This window comes from Somniosus microcephalus, chromosome 12, assembly GCF_052327205.1.
Source record: "Somniosus microcephalus isolate GS21.2 chromosome 12, FLI_Smic_1.0, whole genome shotgun sequence".
NCBI lineage: Eukaryota > Metazoa > Chordata > Chondrichthyes > Squaliformes > Somniosidae > Somniosus > Somniosus microcephalus.
In genome coordinates this window covers 78,578,132-78,598,574 of record NC_140998.1, presented here as the reverse complement: position 1 = coordinate 78,598,574, position 20,443 = coordinate 78,578,132, and the positions used below count along the sequence as shown (strand labels likewise).

The window sequence follows — 20,443 nt, the reverse complement described above, 5'->3', positions numbered from 1 at the left end:
CCATCTCCCTTTGGAAGACCGAAACCCCGTTGGTGACGCCGAAGGGGACCCTAAGGAAGTGGTAGAGGCGGCCGTTTGCCTCGAAGGCAGTATACTGGCGGTCCTCATGGCGGATGGGCAGCTGGTGGTACGCTGACTTAAGGTCGATGGTGGAGAATACTTTGTATTGCGCAATCTGATTGACCATATCAGATATGCGAGGGAGGGGGTACGCGTCCAGCTGGGTGTACCGGTTTATGGTTTGGCTGTAGTCGATTACCATGCGGCGTTTTGCAGTGGTTTTAACGACTACAACCTGGGCTCGCCAGGGGCTAGTGCTACCTTCGATAATGCCCTCCTTCAAGAGCCGCTCCACCTCAGAGCTGATAAAAGCTCTGTCCCCGGCACTGTACCGCCTGCTTTTGGTAGCGATGGGTTTACAGTCGCGGGTGAGGTTAGCGAACAGGGGAGGGGGGGGGAACTTTTAATGTGGAAAGGCTGCAGGTGGTTTGCAGCGGGCGATTTAAAAGTTGTTGGTTGCAGACTGTGAGTGGGGGGAGGGGTCCACCGTATGCTAGTGTGACACTCTTAAGGTGGCACTGAAAATCCAACCCTAGCAGGACGGCAGCGCAAAGACGGGGCAGGACTAGCAGTTTAAATTTTTGATATTCAGTGCCCCCTACTGACAGGGTCACCACACAGTAGCCGCTGATGTCCATTGACTGGGACTTGGACGCCATAGAAATGCGATGGTGCGTTGGCAGAATCGTGAGGGAGTGGCTACGTACCGTGTCGGGGTGGACGAAACTCTGTGCTCCCGCTGTCGATCAGGCAACTGGTGGCGCGGCCGTTTACCGCGATATCCATCATGGAGCTGGATAGATGGTGAGGGTGGCCTTGATCCAACGTCACGGAGGCCAGTATGTGGCTTAGTGAGTCACTATAGTCATCCGCCGAGACGGTGGTCGGTTCCGGTGACGAAATGGCGGTTGAGTGCGTTGGATACGATGGCGGCGGATGCCATGCGGCCGGGGTACACAAAATGGCGGATAAGATGGCTGCTCCCACGGCCCGCACGCTGCGCTGCTGGCTGGCTTCCCCTTGCAGGCGTTAGCGTAATGGCCTTTCTTCCCGCAGCCCGAGCAGGTAGCTGTCTTAGCTGGGCAGTGCGCTCTGGGATGTTTTAACTGGCCACAGAAATAGCATTTTTGGGCCTGGTTACTGGGCATCGAAGCAGTTCTTACCGGAGGCTGCTGTCTCGGTTGGGTCGCTGCAGCGGTTGGTGCCGGGGGCGGCGGTCCCGTGTCCCACGGTTTCGATTGCCATGTCTCGGCGCCGTTACGGGGGTATGCCTCGAGGTTTCGGTGGGCCTCCTCTAACGAGAGCGCAAGGGCAATGGCCGTCTTCAGGTCGGGTTCCTTGCTTTCTAGCAGTCTCTGCCGGGTGTGGTCTGACTGGAGGCCCCTGACGAAGGCATCACAGGCGAGTCCCTGCGCGTGCTCCACAGCCGTTACCGCTTTACAATCGCAGTCTCTGCAGAGTGCCAGTAGCGCCCGTGCAAATGCCCCTACCGATTCTCCCGGTTGCTGCCTGCGGGATCCCAAGAGGTGTCGGGCGTAAATTGTGTTCACTGGGCGCGTATATTGCCCTTTTAGTAGCTCGAGGGCCGCCACGTACGTATTAGAGTCCCGGATTAGCATATATACTTGATGGCTCACCTGGGCGGTCAAAATTTTCAGTTTGTGATCCTCCTCTGTAACCTGTGAGATTGCGAGGAAGGATTCAAAGCAGCTCAGCCAGTGTTCAAACTTGGCTGATGCACCCACATCTTGAGGGTCGAGGTCCAGGCGTGGTGGTCTGAGGGCTCTCAGCAATGTCTGCTGTATCCGTTGCTGTTGTTGCTCCTCAGGTGTCGCCATTTAACTTTTAGCTAATAAAATTGATACGCTTATCAATTACTTCATAAAAGGTGATGAGTCGAAGAGATGATGAGTCGAAAGAAGAGATGAATAAGGCTTTTATTAGCTAAGAAGAGACTATGCTTCTTCGTGAGTGACTGAACAAGTCTGAACGAAACCCACACAGTGGTGGGTGGAGTCAGCTGAGGCATGCCTCCATACACAGCGCCACCCAGAGGTGGCAATATACAATAGTGGTTTACCACACATACCTAGCACAAAAGGAAGACAGTTGTGGTTGGAAGTCAATCATCTTAGCCCCAGGACCTTCCCTCTATCATTTAGAAAATGAAGCAATCCATGCCCGCATGCAACAAGATCTGGATGACGTTTAGGCTTGAGCTGATAAGTGGCAGGTAAAATTTGTGCCACACAAGTGCTGGGCAATGACAATCTCCAGCAAGCGAGAGTCTAAACACCTTCCCATGACATTCAACAGCATTATCATCGCCGAATCCCCCACCATTAACATCCTGGGGGTCACGAGTGACCAGAAACTTAACTGGACCAGCCACAAATACTGTAGCTGCAAGAGCAGGTCAGAGGCTAAGTATTCTGTGGCGAGTGACTCACCACCTCCCGACTCCCCAAAGCCTTTCCACCATCTATAAAGGCACATGTAAGGAGTGTGATGGAATAATTTCCACTTGCCTGGATGAGTGCAGCTCCAACAACACTCAAGATGCTCAACACCATCCAGGACAAAGCAGCCTACTTGATTGACATCCCATCCACCATCTTAAACATTCACTCCCTCCACCACCAGCGTACCTTGGCTGCAGTGTGTACCATCGACAAGATGCACTTCAGCAACTCGCCAAGGCTTCTTCAGCAGCACCTCCCAAACCCACAATCTCTTCCACCTAGAAGGAAAAGGGCAGTAGGCGCATGGAACCACCATCTCCAAGTTACCCTCCCAAGTCATACACCATCCTGACTTAGAAATATAAATGCCGTTCCTTCATTGTTGCTGGGTCAAAATTCTGGAACTCCCTCCCCAACAGCACTGTGGGAGTACCTTCACCACAAGGACTGCAGCTCACCACCACCTTCTTAAGGGCAATTAGGGATGGCCAATAAATGCTGGCCATGCCAGCGATGCCCACTTCCCAAACAAACAAAAAGTACCCTTGCCTCTGGAGGTTGGCGGTTCAAGTCTTGAAGACTTGAGCAGATAATCTAGTCTGACACTTCAGTGCAGTAGTGAGGGAAATGCAGTATTCCAGTTTTTTAGATAAAATGTTAAACCAAGGCCTTGCCTGTGTTCAGGTGGATGCAAGAGATCCCATACCACTACTCGCAGTTAGAGCAAGGGAGTTCTCCCGGTGTTCTGGCCAACATTTATCGCTCAACTAACATTACCAAAACAGATTACCTGGTCCTTTATCAGTTTGTCAGACTATGCTGTGCACAAATTGACTAACATTTGCCTACATAAAACAGTGACTGCATTTCAAAAGTAATTATTTGATATGGACTTTGAGATGTTCAGAGGATGAGAAAGGTGCTATATGGGTAAGTTCTTTCTTTAAAAAAGAGCTAGAATCTGCAGCTCAAATAACACTCATCAACAGCAATGCCAATTTGGAAAAGCAGCCCTCTGAACTCCATGCATCCAACATTCTAACAGTTTTATATTAAATTGGCAGATCTCCTCTAGCATTGCTCATGGCGAGTCAAAATATACACTTTTATCAGGGGTACATTAGGCCAATGGATTTACTGTGAATTAATAAGTCAATGTTTCTTTGGTGCTGGAATTCCACAATTCTGTAAATAACTGGCCTTCGTTACATAAATTCCTTAACCAATGTATCTGATGTTTATTACTTACTAGTTTTAAAGCTGAGAATACATAGCAAAATGTAGAATTGGTGATAAACATTTGGTATTCAGCAGTAGGAGGGTAGGGTTTAGCTGCATTGGATGACAGTTCTGGGCTTTGGCAGCAGTGCTAGGGTTTAGCAACCTGGGACAATCCTTTGGTCTGGTATCATAGAAGATAGGAGCAGGAGTAGGCCATTCGGCCCTTCGAGCCTGCTCCGCCATTCAACGAGATCATGGCTGATCATCCAAACCCTAGCACCCGGTCCCTACACCGACAGCCATCCCACCCAAGCCCTATCCCCGTAACCCCACGTATTTAATCCCCCCTAACACTAAGGGCCAATTTTTAATCATGGCCAATCAACCTAACCCGCACATCTTTGGACTGTGGGAGGAAACCCACGCAAACACGGGGAGAATGTGCAAACTCCACACAGTCACCTGAGGCCGGATTTGAACCCGGGTCCCTGGCGCTGTGAGGCAACAGTGCTAACCACTATGCCACCGTGCTGCCCACTGGACAGTAGGGTTGCCAAACCTGGTTGGAGGTATTCCTGGAGAGTTGATCATGTAAAATAAATACATGCAGTAACATTTAGGGATGTCACAATAGCTGGGTTCCCTGTAATTAAGTATCTTTGCTCGCAGTTTCGTGCCAACAGCTGTTGTGCAAGAAGTTGAGAACCAGAAGACCACCCAGTGAGAAAGCAAGGAAGGGCAGTCCCCCAAATCAGGGATGAGGGGAAACTATAGGTGGACAAGGGGAATCAGAGGTGGGAGAAACTTTGATTCTACCAGTAACAAATAGTAACTCACTGAAATTGCACCGATAACCAATAGTAATACTGTTAATCGTCAAGATTCCCCTCATAGCCAACAGTAATACAGTAACTTATATAGTCTATGTTAGTAGGTATAATGCCCCATATCCTACCTGCATCAAGCCTATAACCTGCTGATATTCACCAACTACACCCAGAATCCTCCGGCACTGCACAAGGAGTGATCAGGCCCCCCAGTCAATGCCACTTATAAGCCCAATCTCCCTCCCCATCTCTTTGGACTCTGCATTGGACTCAGGTTGTGGAAAGTGACAACTCTGAATTGGGAGCCTCAGTCAGAGCCGCTCTGTACTTGGACTGGCATCAAAATTAGCCAGCACCTGAACCAAAACAGAGATTGCACAAAGGGCAATTGTTTGGGGCACTTCTCATAGGGCACACCTCCGGTGAACTCAGTGCCAATATTTCTAAACTTAGCCTCAATAAAAGAGTTTTCAAAGAATGATAGAAATTACAGCATGAGGTAATCATTCACTTCTCCCCCTTCCCCACAACTGCCCAAATCTATCACAATGGAAATACAAACTTCAATTTGAGGTGAATATTCTGTTAATTATTTTGCTATCAACTTTTTAGCCATGACTTGCATCATGTATTCTATCATTGCACAAAACCAAGACACTAGATTTTCTAATCTTCAAGATTGTAAAGCTATTCAATTAAATACCAACATCTTCCCTTTACGAATGCCATAAAACATTTATTTAAATATGGTAGTGCTTGTTACAACTCAATTACATAGTAAATCCATTACATTCATAGGCCACAATAAAATAAAGCCTTGAGAACAGCTTTATGGTTAACAGTATAAATGCAGTACCCTGTAGTAAATTTTTACAGATAAATCAATAGTATTAACAGTACAGGTACCCTTCGATAGTCCCACACAGACAGACTTTGTAGGTTTAAAGATTACATGTAAAGCTTTACAAATATTAAATATTGAAAGTTAGAGAAAAATAATTTACAGAGATACAAAAAAGTGAAGGAATAAAGGAATCATTCTATGTTGAAATGCTCATCAATGTTTCTATCCTGACGTTAATGATCCACAATGAATCAGGTTAAAGTTAGTGAGTTTTACCTTGTTACATGGACAGAAACAAATGATACCCTTCAAAACAGAAAGGCTATCATAGAAATCAAAACTTCACAGTAGAGCTAAGCCGATCACTTACAATCACAAATCAAGACAAGGTGGGGTAACATTTGTTTGTTTGTTCAGATCACGTTGCTGTATGAAGTCTTCTGTGGACCAGGATAAGTATTTGATCCTCAGACTGATTGCCAGCTAGACAATTCATTCACTCATGGACTGGATGGAAAATACAATTAGAATGAGCTCGATTGGTTCATTAAGCATGCTAAATTTGCTACTGTGAAAAATACAAAAATAACTATATATGAATTATTAGAAGTGATACAGAATTTAAAATCTAAACAAATTTGTATTAGCAAAATGCTGGCAGAGACATATTTGAAGTGATTTGTGAAATAAACTTATTTATACCTCGTGGCTCAAAATTAAGAATTATTTTAGCATTTCAACATGAACATGTAGAATAAAGATTTCTAAAGATACTGTACTTTTGCATTTGAGTTAAAAAAATTGATAAGCCTTTATGCAGTTGGATGAAATTCTACACAATTTTAAAGTCAGTTTATTCACAAATGAAAGTACAGATGCATTGCCTGAAGAATAGTAAGTCTGCAGCAGAGATAAATGGCTGCTGTAAATCAGCAATAGCATGCATTAAAAATTAAAATCAGAGTATTAGCTATTACTGACAGGCATGATTTAAATCTTTAAAGCAGTCCTGCACGACCAATCCTGCTATTTTTCATGAGAATGCACATGGATCGGAAAGTCCAATTTTACCCAAAGACAGAACCAAGCCACATTTAATTTGCTGTAATTCTTTGTCCTTTTCTTATTTCTCCCCGTAACACCACCCCTCCCCAAACAGCACTTTTTGGTCAAAGCTACTCTTGGAGCATATGAAGAAACCAAGCATCTCAACATGAAGACTGGACATATAGTTTCCATCAAGAGACCATCTCGATTTAATTAGTCTAGAGGTTCTCAATTGGATACTAAAATCAGGGAGACCACAAGAATGAGAAATAAGTGATTTTCAGCAATTAGTCCTTCCCCCCCCTCCAAAGAGATTTGTCTTTACTACACATTCATACATGACTAGTGCATACACACATTCTCCAAAAAGAAAGCACACGTTTAAAATCTACACAATACTGCAGGGCACAATTTTAAAATTGAACAGTTTCTGTATCAAAAAACAAAGTTTAGCTAGGAGTTAAAAGCATAAGTTAAATGAAGGTCAACACAACTGCAAAAAAAAAAAAGAAATTTTGTAGATTGCAAAAGATTATTAATCAGCTCCCTTCTCCATCTCTCTCCCCACCCCCAACCTTTCAAATAAATTTAGGCATCAGGATTTCTTCTGAGGCACCACTGAGCTTTAGAGTGACAGTAGTAGTATTATGGTGAACAGTGGTAACTATTATAAGTAATTGCACTTCTGCATTTGTAGGATTGCAAACTTCTAGGGTCATCCTTAATGCACCATACAAAAGGTCAAAACATTTTAGGCCATTTTTAAGTGAAGTTTACCCATTAAAATTGTACATGTTAAATCCGAACAAACACTCGTATCCAATGCTACAAAATCAATTTTTGGTCAGGTAAGATTCATTTTGCTTACATTGGAAATCAATTAATCCCATGAATTTGTACCACTTTAATTTTTGGAAAGCTTTATGTAAAACCTCAACAAGATAGCAGACAGTAATACTATTTTTGAAACTGAACAGTGTGCAAATTTAGCACACCTTAAGTGCAGATTTAAAGACATTTAGTAGGGACTTGTCTTATTGTTGAAGTATTCCATTAACGTCCTGAGTCATACATATTACTGTACATCTTCCAGCCCAATAACTAGATATAAAAATACAGCACATTAAAAACTTAGTCAAAAACAGTTTAATAGCCAATAATTCACATTCATTTGCTGAAATTAGAGCTGTACTGCTTTAAATGAACACTCAAGGTGCAAAAAATGTGCAAAATTGTTTAGTGTTGCTTCTACATGGTCACCATGGTCTATTTTAATCTGTGCCCTACAATTGTTGTGTAGCATACTTAAATATCTGGTTGTTTCACGGAATGTTCAAGTGTGTACAAAAAAAACATGCTGGCGTACACATTATTACATTACACATGTTTGACATTACATCACAGACAATGAAACCCAATAATCATTTCATCCTTGTTTGAAGAAACCAGCCCTCAAGAACAAAGAAACCCCAGATATCCAAAATATCATGTGGGTAATGAGGTTTTTCTTTAAACATGCAACTCTACTATATCAAAATAAGTTCTTAAGATAATGCTAACAGCTTTGGACTACAGTAGTATGTGGCATTAATACATTTACAGATGTTAGTTATCATATCAAACAGAATTTTAGCCCAGATATAGGATTTCAATTGGCAAATAGTAAAACATTACATCATACATTACATTCAAATGCTTTGTTGGTCACTTTTAAGCAAAATTCCAAGTTAGGCCTTAAATCTAGTAGATGAGAGTTTTGGAAACAATACAACCAAACTTGTCAATACTGTATTCATGACCAAAAAGGTACAAGACCATGTGCAGATTAATGTCTATAGGAATATCTGAAATACGTGCATCACAGCAGTAATGTATTTAAACCAGCCATTCTATTTTTCAGTTAGCTTAAAATGGCAGATTTGGATGTTAACTCTGCTTTAAAAACACAAACTTTAGAATGATCAAGTCATTAAGAAAATAGTTCCTTCTACCCGGCCCAGATTAATTCTAAAAACCTTGCAAAAATTTAGAATATTGATTATAGGATCAAGATTCATTCTGGAATTTTGTTCAGATTGCAAGTGCAGGTAAAAGTGCAATATGCAGTCCAACTTACTACAGTCAAAGCAAGCTGCAATGCTACAGGACATCTCTATGCTTCTCTTATAGTCATTGATGCAGTTCTGAAGGTTACTTCATGGATAGCTTTTTCTTTCATAGTGCCACAAATGGAATTCTTTCAATCATTTTTTCCACAACGAGCCAAGGGGGTCAGCCCATGCAAACAGTCATGTAAACATTTCCACAGAACTGCAACTGTAGATTCCCATTAGTTCTGTGGTGTTGAGTAATAGTTTTGTGGTGTGGAGTAATAGTTATGGTGGTGGTTGTTTTGGATATTACCATAAGCGAAGAGAAGTGGTGCTGTAGCTGTTGGAGGTCCATTCAGCAAGTGAGAGACTACATTGTAATTGCTATTCCTATGGATGGCTCCATACCAACCAGTGCCTTGTGGTGTTGTGGATAGGATGCTTTAAAAACAGTAGGAAAAAAGTAAAAAGGGATTTTCAGTTTAATTAAAAGAAAACTTAATTTTAGCAGCTAACATTTTTATCCCCTGCTGTGGTCCTTTCCCAAATTATTCTGCCAGGCAGACAATTGACCTGTTCCCAGGCATCTGCCAGTGCAGTTACAACATAATCACCAATTCTCCTTTGGACACACTCTCTCGGAGGAGGAACCGTCAGCAAGTTTGAGAATGAATGAGTGAGATCAAGAGTTCATGTCTGGAAATCACAAGATGAAAATACACATCCCTGCAGCTTCTGTTCTTGTTGCTCAAGAGGTGATGGATAACTGTATTAGAACAATATGCTGTTTGAAAATTGATGAGGCAGAGTGTTTGCTTCATAGTGTAATATGACTCAAGAGTTCTTGCACAGTTTAGTGACAGTATTACTGTCAGAAATCAAGTGCTGGGTAAAATGAAGGAACCATGACTTCCTAAACCAAACTATGTTGAGAAGACATTTAGGATGATAAGGGACAATCTTTTTGGGGCTTGTGAAGCACAGTCAAGTTGTAACAAAGGGCGAGAGGGGCAGATTCTTCAAATACATAAGAGTCCCCTGCCCCAATTCATGTTGCTGTTCCAAGTCAAAGAATATGGATACCAAATGATACATATGAAATTATCAGTTCCTTCAGTGCTACATTTTGCTCCCAATTTACTCTCCTCCTTTACTGAAGTTGCCAATTCCTGCTAAGGTGTGGCTCCACAATTGTTAGCAGTTCTTTGGTACCATGCCAAAGTGTCGCCAGCTTTGGTTGTGGAAGGCATTACAGCCAAGCCTGATCCTGCCCACACCAGATGCCCAGATTGTCAAGCAGGAGTTCCTGGATGGTGATCAGGAATAATTGGTATTTCTTCCCCCTCCCTTGCCCAGGGGGGGGGGGTGAAGACAATTTAAGCTTCTCAACTGATACCCTGGGTGAGATCACTTAAGTGTTTTTAAGGGGGGGGGGGGGGGGGGCGCAGGAAAAAGGAGGGTGCTACATTTGCTCAAATTTGAAATTGACACCTCAAACATATGTAAAATATCCAGCTGGGCTTATCCTGGATGAGATCCTGATGAACACAGCTATATTTGAGTTCCACTAGTTAGTCTAAATATCTTGCCCAAATGATTCTCATCTTGAACTTTTTATCATCCATTTGTTGAAGACTCTTAGGCCCACTAAAAAGGGTGCAAACCTCCTGCTCCTTGATGTGAATGAAATGTCAAACTCTTCATTTTCCTTGGCAACCTTTACTAAACCTGGAGGGGGAACTAACTTTTCAAATCTCAAGTCAAAACCTTCTCATTAGCAGCATTGACCATCTTAACCTCTATTTACAATTTTCTTTAAAAAAAACACAAATGAAAGGCATAACTTTGGTTGACAGTCATCCTCAAATCCACCAACATTCCAGTCATCTAAATTGTTGGATTCATCCCTTTATGTTTTTTTTTTTTTTTTTAAAAAGCAGCTTGGCTGGTATCAATGAATAGTCACCAAAATCCAATTTGACTACAGGCAGACAGCAGTTAGGTGCCCCTTTAAAGGTCACTAATCCTCTGCTGGCATCTTCTACAGCTTAGTGTCTCAACTTGGCAAAAAGTCATTCACCTTTATCAGGGTACTCTGCTTTACCTGGCTACTAATTACATCCTTACTTCTAGAGAGTCAACAGAAGGTAATGAAAAAATTCCAGTCTACACAATGCTGCCCATTTGAAAAAGTAGGTTGGCCCAAATAGTTGTGCAGATGGCATTTCCATCACTTTCTGGTGGTAGAATTTTACATAGTATATTTGATAAGCAGTCTTTCACATCCTCTCTCCCATTTGACCTTTTTTGATAAACTTTCACTGGGGTGGTGGGGGGAAAAAAAAGTGTTAGCCTGGATAAGGGACTTGTCACAATTCATTTGGACAAGGAACATCTGACCGAGGGCCAAACTAGAATCTTAAATGTTAGATTGAGAATCAAAGGTATCACATGGGCAAATTGAAGTGGAGGATCTGTAACAAGTGGAGAAACAAGTTTCATTGTGGGTTCTAGTTCCAGTCAGAGCTGTAACAACAGAACTACACGATATGAAAGAATTTATAACTGTTGATTTATCCAAAATTTTACCAAGATTTCAGATTGAGTCATCACAGGGAGATATCAATCATCAACTGATACCAATGCCCATCTGGTTGGCAGCAGGGGAAGAGGCAACATAAGGAACAAACACAGAATAGTGTGTGTGTTGAAGGAAGAGATCACCAAGACTACTGATGAAGTTAGTAAAGATAAATTATTCAATTACCATGGTGTCTGGATAAAAACAAATAAATCACAAAGCCATAATCCCAGTCATAGAAATGTTTTATAGCCTGACTAGGCTGATGTGTTGGTTAGAGTGGGAGAAAAGGATGAATTACAATGGCCAAAAGACCCAGAGTACTTCTGCTGTTTAAGATCCAGCTGCACTCAGCTCATCAGGTCTTGTTCAGTTATCACAGGAGAATCATCAAGCAACACTATCCTTGAGGATTAATATCTAGGATTTTTGGCAGTCAACTGGCAACTATGAGCTGGCTTCACATTCTTTAAGTTATGTGAAGGGAAGAATGTAGACTTCTGATGACCATCTGTTGCAAATACCCAAAGTCAGGATGTATAAAATTATTAATGCCAATACTGGCATCACCTAAAACAAGCTACTTGTAGCTTTAAAGGGGCTGGCATTCAGCTCTGATGAGAATGGAGGAGGATGAGAAAATTCTTAAGAGCAAAGAATGCTCTCTAATGGAGAACATTAAAATGATTTTTTTTTTTTTAAACAAACAAAAAACTCTGCAAACATTGGGGGGGGGGGGGGGGGTGGTGGGGAAGGAGGGGAAGAGAATTTACAAAATGGCTACTAGCTGACTCAGGATTCCACGCCAAAAACAAAATTCAGTAAAACTTGTGTGTTATCACACTGCTGTTAATAGAAGCTGACTGAGGGAGGGCGGTCAGAAATAAGCCACTGAAACATCACGGGAGTAGAATATTTCACAATGCTGCTGCAAGCTTAAACTCTTAAGGGGCAATTTCCTATTAGTCATCTGTTCTAATAAGTAACATCACCTTATTTATTGTGGAGGATAAGTGAATGAAGAAATTAGACATTTACACTAATTGTATATGATTTTTAAACATGGCCTTAATGCAAACATACCAGTGATGGGGCTGCAAGTTGTAATGCCAATTGGTCCACTAATTTTTCATGTACCATCAGAGTTTGCTATTGTGGTACTGTTTATACATTAAAAATAGAAATATTGTTTTAGCACTGGGATAGAATCAGACTGCAGCAATAATATAGCTGAAAATTGCTATTCCGTCCTCCATGCTAATAGGAAACAAAATGAGTGAAGAGCAGTTTACATGTGTTGTTGCGATGCAGATTTTGTTATGTACCTACTGAGAAATGCATTTGCATGAACAGTTTTTGCCGCTATTGCTTTCACAACCCTGTTTTAAGCACATCATGTCGGGAAAGCACTTCAATCAGTCAATAATAAATCTATTGGGAGATTAGTTTAAGGGGACTTAAATGTTATGTTTAAGTTTAGTGACCAAATGATTGTACATTAACCTTTCAAAGAGATCTGCCTGTTAAATATTACTGATCAAGTTTTTTCACTGCCTATTCTTTACAATGTTCAAGTTAGCTCATCCCATTTTTTAAAAAAACGCTTCCTCGAGGGCTCAGTTGGTAAAGAAAACCAATTATATATAAACCAAAAAGGACTCTGATTTCTCCATGCAGTGGATAAGCGGAGATCTAGGGATGCAGATATACAGACCTTTAAAGGCAGGGTGACAGGTGGAAAAAACCATACAAGAGGAAAATATGAGATTGTGGATTTACATATAGGGTAATTAAATACAAAAACCAAGGATGAATCTATACAAGACATTGGTCAGACCACAGTTGGAGTACTGCGTGGAGTTTTGAGCATCCCATTATAAAAAGGATATTGAGCCATGGAAGAAATGAATCCAGGTATAAGATAATATCAGGGATAAAAGGATATAGTTATAATAGACTTGGAAAAACTAGGACTGTTTTCATTAGAGAATAAGGGACAATTTAATAGAAGTGTCCAAAGTTTTGAAAGGGCTTGGAGGGGGGAAGAAAGATTATTCCAGCTAGTCAGCAACTCAATAACAAGAGGGCATTAGCACTTAAAAGTATAAAAGGTTAGAAGTAAATATTTTTCACGCAAAGGGTCTTTTTAAGAATATGAAAGACATGATTAAAAGATGATATCGAATCACAGCGTTTAAGATGGCATTAAACAAATACATATGAAAAATATCATAGGCTATGGAGAAAGTGTGGGGGGGGGGGGGGGGGGGGGAGAAATGGGATTAGATTAGTTTGTGAGCAGCTAGCACTAGGACAGACGCATTGGCTTGCTTCTGTGCTGAAATTTGTATGATTGAGTCGGTGCGGAGTTAATGGATCTGGCAGTGTATATTCTGCGGTTCGGGGGGGGGGGGGGGGGTGCGGGTAGGAGGGTGTAAAGCAAACTGCTGCTACATTTCGCTTCAGGGCCCCTCAGCTGGGTAAAAAAAAGGGTTTCTGCTCCCGATTGCTGTCCAGTGATCACTGCTCAAAAGGGCAAGGACAAGATTTTGTTTAACAGTTTTGCCCAACAACACATGCTGTCTAAGCTTGCACATGATCAAGCCATTTGAGTAAGGTTTCAGAGAGCAACCAGCAGCTGTGGAATGGTATCCAAACAAGAGTCATTGCCACTGAAGGGGAAAATAGAAAAGTTAGTATATTTAATGTAATCTTCTCCATCCAAGCAAGCTAAGCAGGGCTCACAAACCTCCGAATTATACAGAATACAGGAATGGAAACAAAGTAAATTGGTGACCTTTAGGTTAATTAAATTATTTCACATCTTCTGGGTATACAGTTTTTAATGAATTCTTATCTATAGATACGGAATGTAATTAGTTAATATCTTTACTTTTTTGATTTACTTTTCTCCCAGCCAGTTTCTTACCTTCTGGGGTTGTTCTCCTTGGAGCAGAGAAGTTTAAGGGGAAGATTTAATAGAGATGTTCAAAATCATGAAGGGATTTGATACAGTAAATAGGAGAAACTGTTTCCAGTGGCAGAAGGGTCAGTAATCAGATGAGAGATTTAAGGCAATTAGCAAAAGAACCAGAAGTGAGATGAGATTTTTAAAAAAAAAATTTTTTTAAATTACACAGCGAGTTATGATGATCTGGAATGCACTGCCTGAAAGGGTGGTGGAAGCAAATTCAACAACAACTTTCAAAACTGAATTGGAAAAAAAAATTGCAGGGCTATGGAGAAAGGGCAGAGGAAGGGGACTAATTGGATAGCTCTCAGAGCCAGCACAGGCACGATGGGCTGAATAGCCTCCTTCTGTGCACTATGATTCTGCCCGTACCTTTTCAGCCTTTCATCGTATATAGCTGCAAATCATGACTAATCCCACTGTAAGTGGCTGCTATTTCTGCCTTACTCACTGCAGTTTATTTTCTGTCAGCATCAGGGCTAAACAGATACCAGCAGTGTCAACCACAAACAACCATTAGTTTTGTGCATACATCACAACCCATACAAACCCATGATGGGAGGAAAATGATGTGGCGCGAGGTGGCAGCTTCTCCAGAATAGTCTAGATGCAACACGCAGGGGTTTCCACATGAACCATAGTTTGTCAATACAACAGAAGGATTCCAAATGGAACCAAATATTATTCCTCAGGCCACGCGCAATGAGAAAACCCTCCCTTTGACTCTCTCGTTGGTAGGAGGAATATCAGTTTGTTAATTTGCTGTGGCACGGAGGACAGAAATGCAATGGTGCATGGAGAATGGGACTAATGCTAGTACAAATCACACGTGAGGAACAAGGTAATCATTTTTGGGACCAGGAGACCACCAGGTCCCACAAGCCTGTCCAATTTTTTTTTTTTTTTTTTTTTTTTTTTTTTTTTTTTTTTTTAAGCTCAACCTACTTACCTTCTCAGCATGCAATTTGAGGCAGTGTAGGGGCCAGTTTCCTCTTTACATCAATTGCCAATAGAGCTCTGATCCAGCTTAAATCATTCTCCAAATCTGTGCTCTTTTTAACTATTGCATGTGCTACTTTTTTGTTCTTAGTGGATTTGGTGTGATTGCTTGAAAGGTCTCCTAACGGACTATTGGCAGAGTTGTAACACTGGGAATTATGGGATCCAGGCCTGAAAGCAGATTGCTTTTAGTTCCTTTGTGGGGCTTCCTTCCTGCATGTTAAATCTCATTTTATCAGTGACTTTATTTTTTCCAGTTTTATTTTTATGGAATTTTATTGAAGATGGACAGTAGCACCACATCACATGATCAACTTGGTGACAATTGACAGATGCTCTGAATTACAGCATCAGAGCTCCTGAAGCTATATCCATGAGCAATATGGATTGGCTGGGAAAATATATTCTTTTAAGTATTACTTCACATGCAACTTTGTGGATTGAAAATATGCTCATTTGGTCAGGAATTGAAAAAAAACACAAGTTTGAAATTTTAAACTGTGTCCAACCAAGGTGGTTGTGAAATTGTAGTTGTTGCTGTAGAGAGAAAAAGTCAACTCTTGAAGTTCAGAGATCAGGTTTAATTAGATTCATTGTGACTGGAGCCATTTTGGCAGCTGATATAAAGTGGAAACTTGTCCCTATGCTGCCTCAAACTGCAAATTTTGAAGGCAACATCATACATCCTAAAGTAAAAAGGCACCACCTGCTCAAAACTAGTTTACAATCTTGTTCTTAAAAATGACTCTTGGAGGAATAAGGGGGACATTTTTTGCACAGCACATTAAGCTAGTTCTGCCAGTCTCTAGCCAGACTTGTCCACTGCATGACAGAACCAAGTAAGTCTTACCCAGGATGACGATCTGCAAAAGTGGAGTCAGAAAACATATGTAGGAATGCTATGACAATTATCTGTGGTCACATGGCTCCAAAGTGGTAGTGCTAAAAGAGCATTTCCTTCTTTAAAATGTAATGCGCGAGAAGAAATTAAAGAGAATAAATTATTGTTAGCTATAAAATGCTTTTACAGTGATTACAATTGCTAATACCACATCAGGAATGCTTTGTGAAAAGGCTACTCCTGCACTTTCATAAGTGTCAAATGGTTAAGGATTTGAAGATCTCCATCTCTGGAAACCAGTTTCACCCACCTTCCTCTCTCTCCTCTAGAGCCACTGCTTCTACTTAAATCATCATCATCACTATCATACCGTCTTGGATTATCGAAAAAGTATGCCCTGGAACCGAAACTGTGACTGTTGATCATTCCACCGGATCCCTATAAAAGATTTTCAGACGACAAAGGTACAACTGGATTAATTGTATTCAAGACAATTTCATTTTGCATAAAAAGGACTGAACAGCCATATCAAAAGCAATGTTGACAAAAAAAGTGCAGATCAGTCTCATGTCATGTTTTACAGTTAGCACCAAATAAAAATTAGACAAAAAAAGTGAGCATTAAAAAAAAACCTTTCTATTGTGCATGAGTGACTGGGTTTCAAAAGAGAGTCAAACTTTAATAGTATGCTATTTTAATTACATTGAAAAAAGTGTTATTTACTTTGTTTTAAACTCCAATAACATTGCATAGTTGTTACAATGCTGTTAAAACTTTCGTAATAAAGACTCTTATTTAAAATGCTTCACAACTTGAATACGAAGAATGCATGATAATGAAGGTTGCCACTAGAATGCAAAAAACTGATTCAATAAAAAAACTGCACTACCCCATAATGGCCATGCTTTAGAAGTTCACAGTAGCTTTAAAAAAAAAAAAAACTGTTGTACAATAAAACGTACTAAGATGGGCTGACTGGCTTTCCTCGTCTGTCATTATCTTGTGATCTTGTGAATAAAATATATTGTGCTGCCTGGCTGATGGACAACAGTGCCGGTTTTGTTTAGGACTGGGAAACAAGTGAGGTTACTTTAAAGGCAGAATTGACAAAAGTGACTGGTCCAATAGGTTCTTAAAATGGTTACCAAAAACAGTATTGGGGACCTCAGAGGCAAAACTGCAGCTGTGCTTGCAATGAGCACAAGCCAATTTAATTTTAAATTAAATCTTAAATGTAATCCAAGTACATGCAACTTTCTTTTGCCAAGAGTGCCTTGTGCACACTGGAACAAAAAGACAGCAAATTACAGTATCAGATTTCTCAATTTTGCCCATAAGCAATATTCACCAGATTCCTGGGATACGGAGGCCATTTTTGGAGCCAAGGAATGCTGTACAGATGGGATGACCGTTATCCAGACCTGAGGAGGTACCCATGTCCTCGTGAAAAGGTTAAATAGGGCAGGAGGGAAAGATTTAAACTAGTCGGGGGGGGGGGGGGGGAAGGGGGAAAGAAGAGAATTCACACCAAGTCTTGCAAATAGTGATCATATGATTGAATTTGATATCAGGTTTGAGGGGGAGAAAGGAGAGCCACAAACTAAGATTTTAAATTTAAGCAAGGCAAACTTCAAAGGGATGATAAACACACTGACCACATTAAACTTGGCTGAACTGTTAATGGGTAAATCTACAAAATAATTGTTGGGTCAATAAAACAAACAGTACATGCCCCTAAAAGCCAAAATCACTAGTTGTGGAGTTAAGAAACCATGGTCAACATACAAGGTAAGTGACAGTATCAAGCTAAAAGAAAGGCTTACACAAATGCAAGGAAAAGTGGAAATCCAACAGACAGAGCAAAAAAGCAACGCAGGGATACAAAGAAAGTAATGAGGTGCAAAAATGAGAGCATTAATTAAAAACTTGCAAGAAATATCAAAGCTCACAGAAAAAATATTAAGAGAGAGAGAGAGGTAAAGGAGAATGTGGACAAACTAAAGTTAGATGCAGGCAAGACTATAATGGATAATAAGGAAATGGCAGACTGGTCAACTGAATACTTTGTATCTGTTTTCATAGTGGTGGAAGAGGACAAAATACCAGCAGTACAAGGAAACCTAAAAATAGTCAAGGGGAGGAACAAAATGGTAATGGCAAAAATAATTGGCCTTTAGGTAGACAAATCTCCAGTACTTTTAATGGTTTCCACCCTGGGATATTAAAACAAATAGGCAAGGAGATTGCAGATGCAATAATTATAATTTTACAAAGCTCTCTATATTCAGGAATTGTGTCTTTGGATTGGAAAATGCCAAATGCCACTCCATTATTTTAGGGAGGGAGAAACCAGGTAACTATAGACCTGTCAGTTTAACATCAATTGTGGGGGAAGTTACTCGAATCGATCAGAGTGATTAAGTACTTGGACAAGCAGCAGTTGATCAAAGAAAGTCCGCATGGATTAGTGAAGGGTAGGCCATTGCGGATTAATCTAGCTGAATTTTTTTGAAGAGGTCACTAGCATGGTGGACAGAGGAGTGTCTCTATGGATTTCCAGAAGGCATTTGGTAAGGTCCTGCACAAGAGATTATTAGCAAAAATGAGTGCACACAAGACTGGATGTAACCTTGTGACATGGTCGATAATCAGTTGGGAGGTAAGAGACAGAATAGGGATAAAGGGTTTGTTCTGATTTGCAGGAGGTGTCAAGTGGCATTCCCAAGGGATCTGTACTGAGGCCTCAGGTTTTTATATACATTTCAATGGCTTGGATGAAGGAAAAGAGAGTTGTATATCCAACTAGGAGACAGAGTAAGTTGTGTAGATGGAAGCAGAAAGTTACAAAGAGACAAACAGACTGAGTGGACAAAACTGTGATAGATGGAGTTCAATGTGGGGCAGTGCAAGCTCACCCACTTTGGATTTGAGAAAGACAAACTGGAATATTTTCTTAATGATGGCGAGAGACTAGGAGCTGTGGAGGAGCAAAGGGATTTAGGTGCCCATTAGTGTACATGTACAAAAAGTAATCAATAAGAGGTTAATGGAATGTGGTCTCTCTCTCAATTGGGGTGGATTTCAAAAGTGAGGAAGTGATGCTTCAGTACTGCTTTCAGTTTTGAGCACCAAACCTCAGGAAAGATATATTGGCCTTGGAAGGGGTACAGTGTAGATTCACCAGAATTATAGCAGGGCTTAAAAGGGATAGATTATGAAAAAAGGTTGCATAAACTTGGTTTGTATTTCCATGAATTGTGAAGGTTGAGGGATGATCTGAAAGGTATTTAAAATGATTAAAGGATTCAATAGAGAAATTACTTCCTCTGGTGGGGGAATCCAGAAGAGGGCATAATCTTAAAATTAGAGCTAGACTATTTAGGAGTGAAATGAGGAAGCATTTTTTTCCACAAAAGGTAGTAGAAATCTGGAATTCTCATAAAAAAGGCTGCGAATACTGGGTCAATTGGAGCTTTCTAGACTGAGATAGATAGATTCCTGTTGGGCAAGGGTATCAAGGGATATGGTACAAAGGCAGGTAAATGTAGTTGAGGCACAGATCAGCCATGATCCAAGTGAATGGCAAAACAGGCTCGAATAGCTGAATGGCCTACTCCTACTTCTATATTCCTGTTCCTATGTTCCCAATACATCCTTTAGAAGACGAGAGGAGAACATTAACATTTTTTAGCATTACATATGAAAGCACAAAGAAATTTAGTGTTTGAGGCATATGGTAGTCAATGAAAAAATTCTGTTACAATATGTAGATTTGTTAAAAACTATTTCATACCAGATTTTGATTTGGTCTCTGCACCCTGAAAAAAAATACTACCAAACTTGTAGGCAATAGCTCCCAAAGGAAAAGAATGATTCCAAACGCCACATAAGCTTGGTCACTGACTTTTTCAACATCGGCCTGTAAAGCAGACATTAATGCAGCTTAATACAATGGTAAATCAATTTAAATGGAACATATTCACAAGATAGCTAGAAAAGGCTGATTAAAAACCAATATCAACTGACATTACATTATAATAAAACTAGAGAGACTGAAGATTACAAGATTACAGTAAGTAGCACACTAATAAACTTCACCAAGAATCTAAATGTCATACATATTTTTTGAATCTGAAATTTCACCACATGCATTAATGTAGCTTGGAAATATAGGCCAGTTGTGTATCCCTTAACCATTTTAGATTGTTAAAAAACATCTGCCCTGTTCAGATTCATTTAATCCCAATTCAGCAAATCTTGCATTGTAACTCCAGTCTGTGTATTTGCCAAATGGTACGTTAGCTATTACTAATGGCATGGATAGAATGTTACAGGTCGATAAGAGTTTGTGGATACAGTATGCTTCTAATGAACTCCTAAAATGATCTTAAACTTCAGTTTTCATTGCTGAAAATGCAAAATATACATTGATTAACAGTGATGTCACTCCTTATACACAACATGCCACATAAAAAACTCTGGTAGTGCAAATATACAGCT

General features: G+C 40.5%; 1 protein-coding gene across 3 annotated transcripts in view; it reads right to left on the bottom strand.

Moving 5' to 3' along the window:
* Window positions 1–5,285: 5,285 nt before the first annotated feature.
* gpr137c (G protein-coupled receptor 137c) overlaps window positions 5,286–20,443 on the bottom strand; it is a 31,175-nt gene continuing 16,017 nt past the window's right edge. Inside the window, exons 5-8 of one of the 3 annotated variants that reach the window (XM_086003186.1) lie at window positions 19,737–19,862; window positions 16,254–16,381; window positions 7,457–7,562; window positions 5,286–5,921 (exon numbers count right to left, since the gene is read on the bottom strand). In XM_086003186.1, the coding sequence (XP_085859312.1) occupies window positions 7,496–7,562; window positions 16,254–16,381; window positions 19,737–19,862 (321 nt within the window). In that variant the 3' untranslated portion in view covers window positions 5,286–5,921; window positions 7,457–7,495. Of the gene's footprint in view, window positions 5,922–7,456; window positions 7,563–7,591; window positions 8,993–16,253; window positions 16,382–19,736; window positions 19,863–20,443 lie in introns of those variants that run through there. The other 2 variants (XM_086003187.1, XM_086003185.1) reach the window with 2 other exon arrangements.